The following is a 13573-nucleotide window of genomic DNA, read 5'->3' as shown; positions in this document are numbered from 1 at the left end:
TGAGATAGTGTTGTAAAGAGCTATGTGTACATACTTGATCTCTCTCTCTCTTGATCTCTATCTCTATCTCTCTGTCTCTCTCCATTCTGTCCTTTAAAGATGGGAGGAAGATGTGAGAAAGAGACTTAAATTCAAATTGTTTGTGACAAAGTCTTAAACTTGGGGGAAACTTTAGAGATACTAATTTTTGCTCTGTGTCTAAGCCAAGATTTTCAAACTGCATTAGGAGTAATAAAAATATTTTTATTTCTATTGGATTGTCTCCTACATTTTATGCCTCAATTGGTTCTAAGCTCTAGACTTAAGTTTCTCAGGTGTTAGTTGCGAATGTAGAGAGAAGTGACAATATTTAGATTATTTTTTCCAAGGTAGCCCTTACTGATGAACTCAGGACAGAAAAGATGTGACCTTAATTTTTCGCTCCAGAATCTTGGTAGCTAATGATACCATGGTAAGATGGAGGAAGACTGGGGAGTGGGATAAGAAGATAGTGGTCCTATAGGCAAAAATAAGGAATGAAAAAAGAAGCAGATTTATGGAAAAGAAGCAATTTTACTTTCAGGCATGTGAAGAATGAGGTAATATAGGATTTCCATGTGGAATGTTCTAGTACACTCAGGACAAAAAAAGGCTCCCTGGAGCCAATACTACCAACTTGAAAATTTTCTGCTTATAAGCTATATCTGAAACCATGAGGGCAGATAAGATTGTTCAGGGGGAATATATGATGTGAGAAATGAAAGTCAAACTTAGGAGAGATCAGCTCTAAAGAATGAAAAGAGAAAAAGGAACAAATGAAATTGAGGAGTTTCATTCAGAGAGGAATGGAAAGAGTCATTGAAGAAATGTCAAGGGAGGAGAAACTTTTAGGAACAAAGGTTTGGTTGCATCATTGAATACTGTGAGAGGCCACATAATACGAGAACCTAAGGCATTCTGCAGACTTTTCAATTAAGGGGCCACTGGTGACAAATCAGGTAGAGAAGAGAGCTGAAGACAGAGAGAATGTTGTTAAAGAAATAGTTGAAAAAGTTTAGACTCAGAAAGAGAAAATAAGGTTTAGACAGGAGTTAAAGTGTTCTTTTCAAGAGTAACACTAAAATATCAAATATTTCTTAAAACACATTGTAAATATAATTGTGTTAGTGAAAATTAGGGTAGTTTTTAATTTTTAAATAATTACTAGTATTTTAAGTTAAGGAGAGCCAGGACCCTCTAAAGCAGGTCAGGACTTTCCGTTTATAATTGCTGAGGGCAGAGCCCCTTGAAGGGAGATTTGTTCATTTCCAAGTAAATATTTTTTCTTTCTAAAATATTTCACTTATTTATTTGTATTATTTCTTCCAGTTTTATTGAGATATAATTGACATACAGCACTGTATAAGTTTAAGGTGTACAGCATAATGATTTGACTTACAGGTATCATGAAATGATTATCACAATAAATTTAGTGAATATCCATCATCTCATATAGATACAAAATTTTAAAGACAGAAAAAAATTTTTTTCTTGTGATGAGAACTCAGGATTTACTCTCTTAAAAACTTTCATATGTAATATAGAGCAGTGTTGATTATATTTATCATGTTGTACATTACATCCCTAGTACTTATTTATAACTAGAAGTTTGTACCTTTTGACCACCTTCATCCAACTTCTCCTTCCCCCCCCCCCACTTCTGGTAACCACAAATGTGATCTCGTTTGGAAACACTCTCATCACACACACACACACACACACACACACACACATTCTTCCTCACCTGTTTCTTGCTGACCATTCTACAAGTGAGTTTGATTTAAATTGTCACAAAAGTGAAATGCCCTTTCCCTTCTTCAAGTTTGTTTTGAAGGATGTTAATGGGACCTTGGGGAAAATTTGACTTGTAGCTGCTGGGCCTGTATTTGTCCCATAGATAAAGAATGAATCTCATTTCTTGGGGACTAACACGTCTATGCTGTTCTGGAATGTGTCATTATGTTTTAGGAAGTAGCTCTGCATTTTGAAAAGAAAATTAAAATGTCTCATGTAGATATAGAACATTTTTCCCCTTAAAAACACATAAAATGCGGTGCTGAAGCCATCTGTCCCTGCTGCCTTTGCCGATTTTAAATCAGCTCTAACCCATTTAGTCTCCTAGGATGTTAAATTACCAGCTACCACTCTATTTCTCCAACCTTAAAGCTACAGTCATATAATTGATTCCTTTTTCAAACCTGGATTGATATTTAAACTAGTTAAGTCATGTGGGGAATATACTTGCCTTTTAAAAAATGATATAATGTGAATTTACTAGTTGAATACTTGAAGTCCCTAGCATAAGTTGAACTGATTACACATAACTCTCCAAAGCATTCTCTGCAGCCCTGTCAGTTCAGGGAGGCTGCTGTGACATCACTCAGGTCTGGCAAATTCATGGCACAACTTATAATGGTTCAGTTGTTTCCCAAATTCAGATATGTCTCACACTCACCTGGAGTACTATTTTTAAATATATCTTAATATAGTGGGGCTATTTCAAATAGTCTTGCTCTATACCTACCGGTTAAGAATCTCTAGAATTCTGTATTTTAAAAAAGAATCACTGAAGATACAATGCCACTAACCCAGCAATAGTCTCTACCAAGTCTGGGCTAAGGAGAGAAGGTTCTTGGAAACTTGCAAGGAAAAAAAGCATCCATATAATCTGGGATATTGAAGGTATTTTAAAAAACATTTGAACTAAAATACGAAGCCGTCATTTAACAGAAAAGAAAACTGAGGCCAAAAGAAGCTGAATGACTTCCTCACAGCAGTAAACTTAGTTAATGGTCAACTGGTTCTGACTGGTGAACTGAACTGTCAAATAACTAGTTAGTTGAAATAACAGAGATCACCAGATGGTCTTCTAGTTCTTTTGATTATCTTCCAGGTAATAGAGTTCATTGTGCCATATCTGTCAGGATAATCTGAACAGTGCATGAAATGGTTTGATAAGAGCTCTTCAAGTTACAGGACAAAAATTTCAAAGGGTACAAGGTTATTGACAAATTACTGTTCTTTTCACAGCAACTAAAACTGGGTGCTTTTTAAAACTTTTTTGAAGAAACTCCATACCATTTCCCACAGTGGCTGCATCAATTTACATTCCCACCAATGTTCCCTTTCTCCACATCCTCACCAACACTTGTTATTTCTTGTCTTTCTGATGTAATCATTCTAACAGATGTAAGGTGATACCTCATCATGTTTGCTTTTTGCATTTTCCAGATGATTAATGATACTGAGTATCTTTTCATATACCTGTTGATCATTAGTATGTCTTCTTTGGAAAAATGTCTCTTCAGTTTCTCTACCATTTTTAATCAAATTATTTGGGCTTTTGCTATTGAATTTTATAAGTTCCTTGCATATTGTGGATATTAGTCCCTTATCAGATGTATAATTTGTAAATATTTATTTCCCTTTCCACAGGTTCCCTTTTTATTTTGTTTGTGTTTCCTTTGCTGTGCATAAACTTTTAGTTTGATGTAGTCCCACTAGTTTATTTTTGCCTTTGTTGCTTGTGCTTTTGGTCGTATTCAAAAAATCATTGCAATGAGCAATGTCAAGTAGCTTTTCCCCATATGTTTTATGGTTTCAGGTTTTATGTTTAATTATTTAATCCATTTCAAGTTAATATTTTGTGAGTGGTATAAAGTAGGTTATCCAGTTTTCCTTCGACACCATTTATTGAAGAGACTATTCTTTCCCCCTTGCATATTATTGACTGCCTTGTCAAATATTAGCTTATCATACATGTGGTATTTATTTCTGGGCTCTTCATTATGGTTCATTGGTCTATGGGTCCATTTTTATGCCAGTACGTTACTGTTTTGATTACTATAGCTTTTTAATAAGGTTTGAAATCAGAAAGTGTGATGCCTCTGGCTTTGTTCTTTCTCAGGATTGCTTTGGCTTTTGGGATTCCTCACAAATTTTAGGACTGCCTTTTCTATTTCTATGAAAAATGCCATTTTGATAAGGATTACATTGAATCTATAGATGACTTTGGGTAATATGGACATTATAACAGCAATCCCACTTCTGGGTATATATCCAAAGGAAACGAAATCACTATCTAGGACAGATATCTGCACTCCCATGCTCATTGCAAAATAGCCAAGACATGGAAACATCCTAAGTATCCATCAGTAGATGAATGAATGAAGAAGATATGAATAAATACACACATACACACCCCACTGGAATATTATTCAGCCATGAGAAAGAAGGTATTTCTGCCATTTGCAACAACATGGATGAAACTTGAAGGCATTATGCTAAGTGAACTAAGTCAGATAGAGAAAGACAAATACTTGTATGTATCACATGTGGAATCTTAAAAAGCCAAACTCATAGAAACAAAACACAGTGGTGATTACCAGGGCTAAGGAATATGGGAAATGGAGATAATATTGATCAAAGGATTCAAACTTCCATTCAGAAGATGAATAAGTTTTGGCGATCTAATGTATAGCATGGAGATTAAAGTTAATAATCTTTATTAATCTTTAATACTGTATTATATACTTGCAAGTTGCTAAGAGAGTAAGTTTTAAATGTTTTCACCAAAAAAAAGAAAGAAATGGTAGTTATGTGACAGGTTGGAGGTACGAACTAATGCTATGGTGGTGATCATTTTGCCATATATAAATGCATCATATTAACTTCTTGTACACCTTAAACTTACATACTGTTATAACTGAATTATATCTGAATAATAAAACTAGATCCTATGGGAACATATTGCTATCAGGGTCCTGTGGACAAATTGAGAGGTGACACCCGATGCTCCCTACTCCTCACCCCTACTTTACATAGTTACGCTGGCTACCACTTGCTTCACCTTCTAATTTGTTATCCATCCTGCTCCTGCTGCACCTCCACCACATATTACCATTATTCAACTCAGAAGTAAAACAGAGATGAGAAAACTAGCCAGCCATTGGGAGGTGTGTGGAAGTACCCATCTTGACCAGAATAATTTTTTTCCCAGAGAGAAGTGAAAATATATCAGAATCTTAAGTATATTACTACTAGCATGTCTTTACACATTTACCTTTACTCAAACAAGAGTATATTAGCCTCAGAGCTTGCTACAACTCTATAGGAGGAAGGAGCTTTGTATGGTATATAATGACTAAGGGAGGATGGAGGTGAATAACTAATTCTACAAGTCTTTCTAATTCATAATGTAAAACATATGCAACTTTCAAATATATATTTTTAAGCAGGCCACCATAAAAGTGCTATATAGCTGCTTAAAACTATTAATAGCCAGAAGATCAGTGACTATAATGTGAACGTCTTTAAAGAGCAATTCTGCTAATTTTGCTATTAGAATCAAGGACAATTATGTACAACCAGGTGCACTGCAGATTATTTTTTCCTTTAAATATTTGAATATGTACCAAGAGACTTTAATAATGACACATTTTAAAGAAGAAGCTCTAAAATAAGCAAGTGATTTTCACTTGTAATAGCATTTTCACCAAAAACATTCATTGCAAACTCTATTTCTGTGGAAAACTTAGACTTCAAACCATAACGATGCTGCTTTTTATAAAAACATCTTGGGCATTACATGCATCAATTTTCAAATGATCCCCTTTACTTGCCTACTTAGACTCCACCTAATAAACATAATCTGAATTGCAGATAAAACATATTGTGGTTTAGACATGTCCAATTTTGTATGATAAATATAAACACACTCAGTACAGTTTTAATCTGTTTAATCATTGTTTTAAATAATTTAAAACTTTCGTTACTAGTTTCTATATTCCTTTCAAATTTATCTTTCTTTATTTCAAATACATTTGCTGGCCCCAAATCACACTATTTCTTTTACCAATAACTTTATAGCAACTAGTTAAATATGGAATTAACTGTGAAAAACAAAAAAGTGTACTAGATGAGGTGATCCTGTACAGTGATCATGTCTCACTCATATTTAGAATACTCTACTTGCAATTGTTGGTACAATGTCTTGCAAATAGTAGGTGTTCATAAAGATTTGTTGAATAAATAACTAAACAAAGCTCTTCAAAAATTTTAGGAAGGAACTTCAGCATCATTGTTCTACAAACACGTGATCAGGGTACGGCTGCGACACCACCAGTGCTGCCTAATGGGCTGGAAGGCCATTCTGTATCCGAGAGACAATTCCCAAGCAAGAAGCAAAGACTGAATAATCAACTGGGTAAAGGTTTTGGTGTCAGATGGTGAAAAAAAATTCAGGAAGAAATTATTTTACCAGCTTGCAAAATCCAAAAGACTAAAATTTTAGTTTACCCAGTCAGAGCCAGGGTCTGTCTTTCTCCAAAGCTTATGTTATTTATGTCTCTTCTGTTTTGCCTTGAGGAGACAGTCCTAGTGAAACTAAAACTCAAAGCATAAAATGTTACTCTCCCTTTTACCCTCCTACACGTTGTTGTGACCCTGCCCTCTGTAGTGTGGTATTATATAATGGGTCAGCCTGAGAGTCAAATAAACCGAAGTCAGCCATGAAATGTCTGTGCATATTTAGATAAACCACTTAAACTATCTGGGTCAGTTTCAGCTCCCTAATTTGTTCTATTTTTCATCTTACTTTCATACTTGAAGCAAACAATCCAATTTTGATATTCTACAAAAATTAATAAGTAGATAGGTGGGTGACACAACTCAATAAAAAATAATTTATAATTGAACAAGCAAATAAGTGAAACTATATAACATGTCTAGAAATTGAGTCATGTTTCTTACTAGATAGTTTCAATCACCAAATAGTTCAATTATGACTAAGTTTCTGCCAACACACTAAATAATATATTTCTCCTCCAGCTCTCATCGTTAAGGAATTGTCTTTAGGTAACACAGGGCTTGCAGAGTAGATGGACTTGTTGATACTTTGATATATATCAACCTAAATCATTTCACAGAAAGTTATTTCCTGGAACAAACAAAGAAAAAAAAGAAATGAAGAGGCGAAAATAATTTGTCACTGGATACAAACACAAATGTAATTCCATTAAAGTACTGTCCCTCTATAAATATATTTGTAACAAGCATTGCTTAATTTTGTTGCCACTGTGAAAATACAAGAATTTAAGATCTCATGTTTCCACTACTGGTACTAATAAATAGTAGTGTGTGTCATCTCTGAGTGTGACTAATCCAAATATGTAAAAATTTCTAACAAAATAAGAAAAAGGAAAATGATAAAGATGGCTTTTATCCTCTTCTGAGAGTCCTCCAAAGAGAAGGGCTCCCTAAGAACCTAATCTTTCTAAATTGTTTCCTATTGCCTCTGGTTATTTACCTCAAGCTGTGTTAACTAACAGAGAAGACTTATGTCTTAAAGAATATGACTTCCCAACTCCATGGCTAAAATGACAAGTAAGATTAGAGGCTTATTCAGATTCTCTCCTAAAGGGGAGAAATACCTGGTTATTTATGTCATTGTATACATTTTTCAAATGCAAGTTGAATACATGATGAGAGTCAATATAGGAAAAGATGTAGCCTGACTGTAGCTGTCCTGACAATAATGGTTAAGAGGAGAGCTGAGGCCCTGTGATGTGGTTAAGTCAAAACTAAAACTGCTAGACAACAGGTTCAGACTTTCTGGGTTAGAGAGCAAGAAAATGAGGTTCGTAATTTAGTTGGTTACTCAATTTTTAACTTGTAGTGTTTTGTAGGAGAAATGATGGTGCAACCTCATTCATTTGTTTTTCCAATAAACATAACTGAGCACATTCTATGTGCCAGAAAATGTGATAAAATGTTCATTTTCTTGGGACCACTAGCTTATAAGTTCCCTCTCAGGTATGGGCAATTCCTTGCTTTCAGAAATAATATGCTAAAAGCATCTTTAAAAAGGTATATGAAAGTCCAATCACCAGTTCCCATGTTAAAAGAGTGATTCCAGTCCCAAAGAGCTAAAAAAAATTTATGAAATCCCTAGTTAAATATCTATTTTATTCAGAGTATTTGACAATATATTTCTGGCATTTTGCTCATGTTTTTCCATCATCATTTTCTTTCTTAATTTAGGTCCACTGAGCTTTCAGTGAAGCTACAGATTTGCTGTTCTCTCAACAGCCTTCTGCCAATTATAGTCCATATATGAGGCCTATTCTCATGAGGACTATCATTAGCAATTTTATTTTTTCCTTTTTCCAACCTAAAGAAAGGTAAAGGAAATTTCAAATTCAAACAATAATGTAAATACTACTATGTGGACAAGATAACAATTCTTAAAGACCAAACTTGCTTGGCAAGCACTGGCACCTCACAACACCACAAAATGTTCTTTTCCCAGCTGCCATATAAATGTCCAAATTCAGCATATGAACGATTTTTCCATGTTTGATGTATGAAAATGTAGATTTTAAGAATGTCTGAAAGTCAGGGACTGCTTGTATATGTAATTGTTTAGAAGAAATTGATGGTCCTTAATTAAGTAGGTTTTAGATTTAATGCTGGGAAAAGTATTTACAGAAATCATTTGGCTCTTTTGGCCATCCCAGGTTGTTTTAGCTATGTATTCATTACAACTTTGTGATCCAGCTTTGAGAGACTATACAGCCATAATGCTGCTCTTTTTTTCTTTTTGAATTTATCTACCTATTCTTCAATTCCTTCTCTCCAACTCCTCTCCATTCAATTATTTTGCCCCTTACTAATCCATCAGCTGCAGTTAGGATTTATGTCTATACTCTCCCTGGTATCCTTTGGTAGATTCTAGACACAGATGTCTCCACATTCACGCACACTCTATCTTCTACTTCCATCCTGTGTTGTTCACCAAGGAACAAAACTAATCAGAGGAGAAAGCAGGTTCATGTGCAAGCACTAAGTTCCAAGACTCCAAAATGAAGAAAGTCTTTTCCTTCAATATCAAGGAATTTTGAAACTTCTGTATGTTTAAGATACCTACTGTGCTGGCTTTGTATTGATAGTATGGGCTCTTATCAGTGAAGTAGACAACTACCAACATGGTATGTTTTGGGGGGATGAGAAGCTGCTATTCCTTCCTGTGCATTAAGTCTGCAGTGATACTAAAATTACTATCTATGGTTGAATGATGCTGACATTTAACTCATGAAGCATGTGTGAAGCACTACTGCTGAAGTTCCTAACATCAGAATTCTGCCTTCATTGAAGGCAGAAGGCTGTAATAAAATGCAACTACCTTACCCAAGAGGACAAATCAAGTGTGAATGAAAAAAACTATAAAAAGCAGGCTATGATAACAAGTTAAATTGAAAAGATCAATAAAACTCATAACCATAAATAGTATACTTTTTCAAGTTCTGTCGCTAAAATTGGCTCAATAGTAGTAGAAACATTATTTTTGGTTCTCGTTAACTCTCATGTGTACCTTCTTTTGTCGATTTTTTCTCTAATAGCAGTCTCCACTAAAAGAAACAAGAATTCTGTTGAGGGTAACTGACAATTTCAGAATATCCTAGTGATACTAGTGAATAGAAAGAGTCACAGCTGTAAGGGAAATGAAATCAACTTAAAAGTGATTCCTTTGGCCAAGTAATAACTAATATACCTTCTAGTATAAGTTCTGGGACAAGATGAATCTGTAAAATGAAATTAGTACATTATTACATGGTGAGATTCAAATGAGAAAAGTTAATATAAATTGTACAGATAAATGGTTGTAGAAAAAAAGGCAAGTAAGTTTGGATGACTATTTTAATAAAGAAAGCCGTGTGTGTATATGCACATTTGATGTATTTATTCTGTTAATTATATATTTCTAAATTATAGACTTGTATGTGCTTCTCTTTACAAACCCAGGTGTCAGCTGAAAAAATTCATAACCTAAAAGTTGAGAATTATGTTTTATTCAGTCCTTACTGAGGACTGTAACCCAGAATACAGCCTCTCAGATAGCTCTGAGGAACTGTTCCAAAGTGGTAAGGGCGGAACCAGGATATATAGGAGTTTTTGCTGAAAATAAAAAATGTAGTCAAACATCAAATGATTACTGCTAATCACAAAAACAGACATCTCAACTTAATGATTTTACTACTTTTCTACATATAGGAAAATGCAAGAGTCTGGGCTTACTGAAATCATTCCTTTGATATGCATTTTAACTATCTAGGATCAATATTCTGTCTGTCTCCATTCTGAATCCTCTCAAGGTGCACAGCTGCATTGGCCGATAGCTATGGCCACAACATTCTTTGTTTACTGAAATGGCAGGCATTACTCCCGAGCAATACCAGCAATTGAGGTTTCCTCTTCAGGAGATAGCAGCCTGTCATCATGGCTCAAGCATTTGTGAACAGCAAAATCCAGCCTGGGAAGGTGGTTGTGTTCATCATACCCACCTGCCCCTACTGCAGAAGGGCCCAGGAGCTCCTCAGCCAACTGCCCTTCAAACAAGGGCTTTTGGAACTTGATATCACAGCCCACGGTGACACCAACGATATTCAAGAGTATTTGCAACAGCTCACAGGAGCCAGAACGGTACCTCGGGTCTTCATCGGTAAAGAGTGCATAGGTGGATGCAGTGATCTAGTAAATATGCATGAGAAAGGGGAGCTGTTGACACGGCTAAAGCAAATTAGAGCTCTGCAATAATTATAGAGCAGACCCCAGGCTGATATCCCCCTTGAGACCTGGATGGCGTTGCAGATAATGACAGCACTTCCTGGTGAACGGACCTGGGGCTATATTTACACAGCTACAGCAACTGTTTACTTAAAATTTTGAAATATGTTAATGCAAATAAAGTTGGGGGCAAAACCAGTTTTTTTTTTTCTTTTGACTTAGTATTAAAAGTGGACCAACTTGCCCAAAACAACAGGTCTGAGAAGTTCGATGGATGTCTCGGGTTTCTTGTGGACTGGCCCTTTGAGTTCCAAAAGACCAAGACAAGATATGCTTAGGATTCACTCACTGACCCAAAAGATGTTCCTTTTCTTTGGCACATGTTCCTTACTATGTATTCTCCACATGCTGGGGCTCCACTACCTCAACACCAGTGTTTCTCAACCAAGTATATCCCAGACCCCCTGGGTTGAATCTATAGTTGGTTTTCTGCTACTGTCCAAAGATTATTTTGTTGAGTTTGACTTTATAGAATTTGTATTAAGAAATCAATAGATATTTTGAATATGCTTTTTCAGAGGGTGTCTCCCTAGCCACCATCCCCACTCCACCTCCTACTTTGAGAATCACTGCTGTGAACCAGTGTTCTGAACTGTGACAACTCATAGATCTCATAGGAAATATTCAACAATTCCGTGAAGGGTCTGAACACCCAGTCTGAGAGACGCCACTGAAAAGTTAAGCATGGTTGGTCTTCATTTTGGGCCACAGGGATCAGAGGTATAAATGCAGATGCTACCATCACGTGGCAACTCTGTTATGTAAGATGGTTGTCCAGGGAATCCTGAACAAGTGTGTATTAGTTTGTTTAGATTATAAACAAAAGTAAAACATAAAATTTTAAATGTTACATAGAAAACTTGTATCCCCTACTTCCAAGAATATATCTGTGAAAGTAGCCAGATTTGGGAAACACTGTTCTAAATGATTTTCTCTCTCTCCTTTTTGTCCCCCTCACTCTATGAAAACTTGAGAATTCCTTATTGTGAATGTTGTTCTAGAATTGCAAGATTAAGTTAATTTCCTTCTGTAGTCTCTAATATGAATGGTTAATTTCTTCTCTAATAAAGTACCCATGGATCAAAAAAAAAAAAAGAAAAGAAATGGCAGACAACGTTCTTTGTTCACACAGGGAAGTAAAAGTAATAGTGAATAAATAAGATAGTCTCGGAAAGGGTAGGGATTACCAAGAATGGAAAACACTGATCAGGTCTGTTGGTCATACATCACAAGGAGTTGAAGAAAAAAAGAAAGGGGCATTCAAGACAATCAGGCCAATGACAAAATAGGCTTCAGCCATGTGTTCTAAGGTGATTAATAAAATAAATATACTATAAACAAGGGCTAGGTCAGCTCACTCAATCCTTAATATCCTATGAAATTTAGAGAATCTAAATGGCACAAAAACTGATAAGCCACACATATATTTTTAATAAGGTCAACATATCATAATGATGAAACAAAGGAGGTAGCAGGTTGTAAATAACGAAAACATATGTCAAAGGCATAAACTTGAAAAAAAAAGTATTATTGACCTAACAGTGAATGACATCACAAAAACATGCTCCATTTGAAGATCAATGGCTCAATTTTGAATCCCCTTGGGAGAAGCAAGGCAGATCCAGGTCCCAACCAAGAATCCAAAACCTGACTCTTTAGAGAAGGTATCCTTTATTCCTTTAAGTCAATAAGGTAATTACAACTTTGGAATTATATGAAGGTAACATCACTAAAATCTTTAAAAGATATCAAAGTAAGCATAGCTATGATACTTGAAAGCTATGCAAACAAATAGAGAACTAATAAAAAATTTATTAAGTCACAGAATTGGTTTGAATGTAAATGAGGTAATTAGTTTAGTGATAACTGCTTCTGTGTCCTTTGCCTTCTGTTTAAGGTATATGAATCAGTTGTAATAATTTCCTAATAATAGTTTAAGATTTTAATGGAATTTAAAATATACAATCCATTTTTAAAATCTACAAATGGTTTTAAATGCTCTGTTTATTACATTTATATTTTCAATACACTGAGCATTAAACAAAAAACAAATAATCACGGATGTGCTTCTGCTGTACAAAAGCCTCAGACATAAAAGAACATTTTGTCCGGAAATGGAGTGTGCCCATTAACACCTATTGTCACATTAACAGAGATCATTTCCTTGATAATAAGAGAGGGCAATCTCAGAAATACCATTCACAGAAAACTTTTAATAAAAAATGAAAGATAAGAGCCAGAGGTATTATCCAAGGAGGACAGAATCCCTAAGTTTCAATTTCTTATCATCAGTGTGGGCATATTTATATCTAGTGTAAATGTGAACAGGATTAAATATACAAAAGTGCTTGATAGAAAGTAACTGATTCATAAATGCTAGTTGTCCAAATTTCATAAGTGTGAGGTGCAAATAGATATAAATAATGAGTCTAGTTGTCCCCTGGCAATGGAGAGATGTTTCACCTTGGAAGATGACAGTGACCATGAAAAATTCCCCCAGAGGGAGCATAACTGACCCACAGCTCCAGCTGCCATGCTCTGAAATCCATTACCACTTTTGCACTAAGGCTACCTTTCCAGTGATGCTCCCAGACAATGATAGAACAAGGCAAGCCTCCTAAAGCAGATCTACTCCTAAGAGATGGGGGACTCTTCCAATGGGGGTGTTTGGCTTGTGGGCTCCCCATTCGCCTTGCTGAATTCTATCTGAACAGTACTGCAGTTTAAGACTCTTACATCGAAACTTCCTGCTTTATTTCTCTCCTTCACAAGGTCACACCTGCACCACAGTCTAATGTTCTCTCAGCTTCTCCTAGTTCCTTCCCCATTTTGTCTCACAAGCATTTCCCCTAAGAAATCTCTTACATGTATAATGCTGTCTTGCCATCTATTTCTCAAAGGATCTGGACTAACACAGGGACCCAGCTTGCTT

At 35.5% G+C, this 13573-nt stretch overlaps 1 protein-coding gene across 1 annotated transcript; it reads left to right on the top strand.

Annotated features, from left to right (window-relative positions):
• Nucleotides 1-10264: 10264 nt before the first annotated feature.
• LOC132508819 (glutaredoxin-1-like) lies at nt 10265-10754 on the top strand. Its single transcript, XM_060129192.1, has one exon. The coding sequence runs from the start codon at nt 10294-10296 to the stop codon at nt 10609-10611; it is 318 nt and encodes a 105-aa protein (XP_059985175.1). The 5' UTR covers nt 10265-10293; the 3' UTR covers nt 10612-10754.
• Nucleotides 10755-13573: the final 2819 nt, after the last annotated feature.

The sequence above is a fragment of the Lagenorhynchus albirostris genome, chromosome 18 (genome assembly GCF_949774975.1).
Source record: "Lagenorhynchus albirostris chromosome 18, mLagAlb1.1, whole genome shotgun sequence".
NCBI classification, from domain to species: Eukaryota; Metazoa; Chordata; class Mammalia; order Artiodactyla; family Delphinidae; genus Lagenorhynchus; species Lagenorhynchus albirostris.
Note: the sequence above shows the minus strand (reverse complement) of the source record. Positions and strands in the feature narration are given on the sequence as shown.

Bases quoted from the DNA above. Each gene is read 5' to 3' on its own strand.
- LOC132508819 (XM_060129192.1), top strand. From the start codon at position 10,294: ATGGCTCAAGCATTTGTGAACAGCAAAATCCAGCCTGGGAAGGTGGTT.